Source organism: Stegastes partitus, unplaced genomic scaffold (genome assembly GCF_000690725.1).
Source record: "Stegastes partitus isolate 25-593 unplaced genomic scaffold, Stegastes_partitus-1.0.2 Scaffold2103, whole genome shotgun sequence".
NCBI lineage: Eukaryota > Metazoa > Chordata > Actinopteri > Pomacentridae > Stegastes > Stegastes partitus.
The window spans coordinates 93,786-95,869 of NW_007579834.1; the positions used below are offsets into that span (position 1 = coordinate 93,786).

The 2,084-nt window shown below is 47.9% G+C and overlaps 1 protein-coding gene across 1 annotated transcript in view; it reads left to right on the forward strand.

The window, feature by feature from the left end:
- Window positions 1-2,084, forward strand: part of ctc1 (CTS telomere maintenance complex component 1) — a 31,164-nt gene that overhangs the window by 3,688 nt on the left and 25,392 nt on the right. Inside the window, exons 5-6 of the mRNA XM_008303959.1 lie at window positions 1,111-1,340; window positions 1,409-1,586. Of these exons, the coding sequence (XP_008302181.1) occupies window positions 1,111-1,340; window positions 1,409-1,586 (408 nt within the window). The remainder of the gene's footprint in view (window positions 1-1,110; window positions 1,341-1,408; window positions 1,587-2,084) is intronic.

Genomic DNA, 2,084 nt, shown 5'->3' on the forward strand with positions numbered 1-2,084 from the left:
ACTGGCTGGGATGACAAGGAGCTCAGTCTTACAGAGGCTGAGCTGAAGGTGGCGTTTCTTCATCCATGCTGAGATGTCTGCCAGGCATGATGAGATCCAGCAGAGACCGTGTGGTCATCTGAGGGGAACGACAGGAAGAGCTGGGTGTCATCAGCATAGCAACGGTATGAAAAACCACGGGCCTGGATTATTGCACCAAGTGAGGTTGTGTAGAATAAGGAGAGAAGGGGACCGAGCACTGACCCCTGAGGAACCCCTGTGGACAGGTTGTGTGGTTCAGACACTTCTCCCCTCCAGGATACTCTGAAGTATCTCCTGAGAGGTAGGACATGAACCAGCGGAGGGCAGATCCTGAGATGTCCAGCTCAGTGAGTGTGGAAGTGCTCACACACATGTGGGCCACTGATGGCAAACAAGATTTGTGGGTCAAATTATTCATTCATCAGGTGTCCAACAGCCAGTTGACTATAAAAGGGCGTTAACTAAGAAAAATAGACAGATGTTGCAGTATGTCACCAACTTGTTCATCCCATGCCTAGAAGACCTGGTGCTGTCTTTTAAAACCATGGAGGTCGTATAAAATAGTAGATGTAGTAGCTTTTGTTGTATTCATTTTTGCATCAACTAATTTGAGTAAAACTGCAGATTTTGTAATCTGAGTTATGTTATTAACCCTACTTTAATGTCTTCAATGTTTTGAGTTCAACAAATGTTCTATAAAACTCTGTTTTGTCAAAAGTTTGGAAACTGTTCTTGTGTTCATTGAGATATTGATTAAAATCGTGCTTTTTCAAGAGAGTGTACTCATTAATGCTGAGCACTGTAAATCTGATGCTTGTTCTGAGCAGTGGAGCCTGTTTTCAGTTTGTAGTTTGATCACAGAAACTCAAAGGTTTGTAATAAACCTGCAGATGATCAATCAGGAACCGATTCTCCTGAGAACATCTGGTTCTCTGTGTGTCTGTGGTCCTACAAGCAGCAAAGGCAGCATAGAAGCTGCAGGTTAGCTAACGTTAGCTTGTCGTATCATCGTTCAGGTTCCCTGTCTTACCTGTCTGTCTCTAACTCCTGGTCACCTGTCTCACCTGTCTCACCTGTCTGTCGCTGCAGTGCATGTCTCCTTCTCCTGTGTGGCTTAATCGTCCCGTCTTCCTCCCTCATTGGAACTACATCCCCCAGAAAGCCTTGGGGCAGGACGAGGCCGGAGGCTGTGTGGAGCTGATTGGTTCTCCCATCCTGCTATGTGCTGGTCCTGAGCAGGGATTGGCTGCCTGTGCAGGTGTAGGGGCGGGGCTTAACGCAGTGGGAGTCAGAGAGGCCGCGGGGCTGCTGCACCACAGGTGAGTCACATGACCTCTGGCCAATGATGTGTTAGCGACCCCTGTGACCGTTGTGTCTGTGTCATCAGGGTCAGAGGGCGGCGACTGGCGGTGTGGGGGCAAGTGGGCTCAGTCTGCCCTCTACTGGAGGTGGCAGGAACAACCTTTTTCTGCTTCACACTGACTGACCAATCACAGTCCGTACCTGTCCTCGTAAAGGTAGGTAACCTCTGCCATGGCTGTGTCTGCAGAGACAGTAGAGGTGTAGTGACGAAGAGAAACCAGAAAACCACAACTAAAAACACACAATAACACCACAGAGAGACACAAACACAGTTTCCCTGTTCCTGGTCGAAGTAGAGCGTAAACTCGTCAGAATGATGTCGCTGACACAGAAGTCCTGATCAGCTTCTTTTGCCTTTAATCTGATCAGAGATGATTATCTTTCGATACCTGCTGATAAGATCCTGTTTTCCTGATGACACCTCATGTCGTGGTCAGCTGCAGTACCTGGTTGTTCCACCAGGTGGAGCCTCCTACTGTTTAACCCTGTAGAGACCAGAGGAGGCGTCTACAGACTGCAGCTCATGGTGGCAGCAGAGAGCATTGTGGGAGTTTAGTAGCAACGGGACCATGACAGAGACTCTGAGGAGGTTCACGACCTCCAAGCAGAGCTCTACAAACTGCTGCTGTGGATCATTTTGATGATCAGAGTTCTACTCATGACAGTATTGATGATATGAAGATTATAATGATCAGGATATT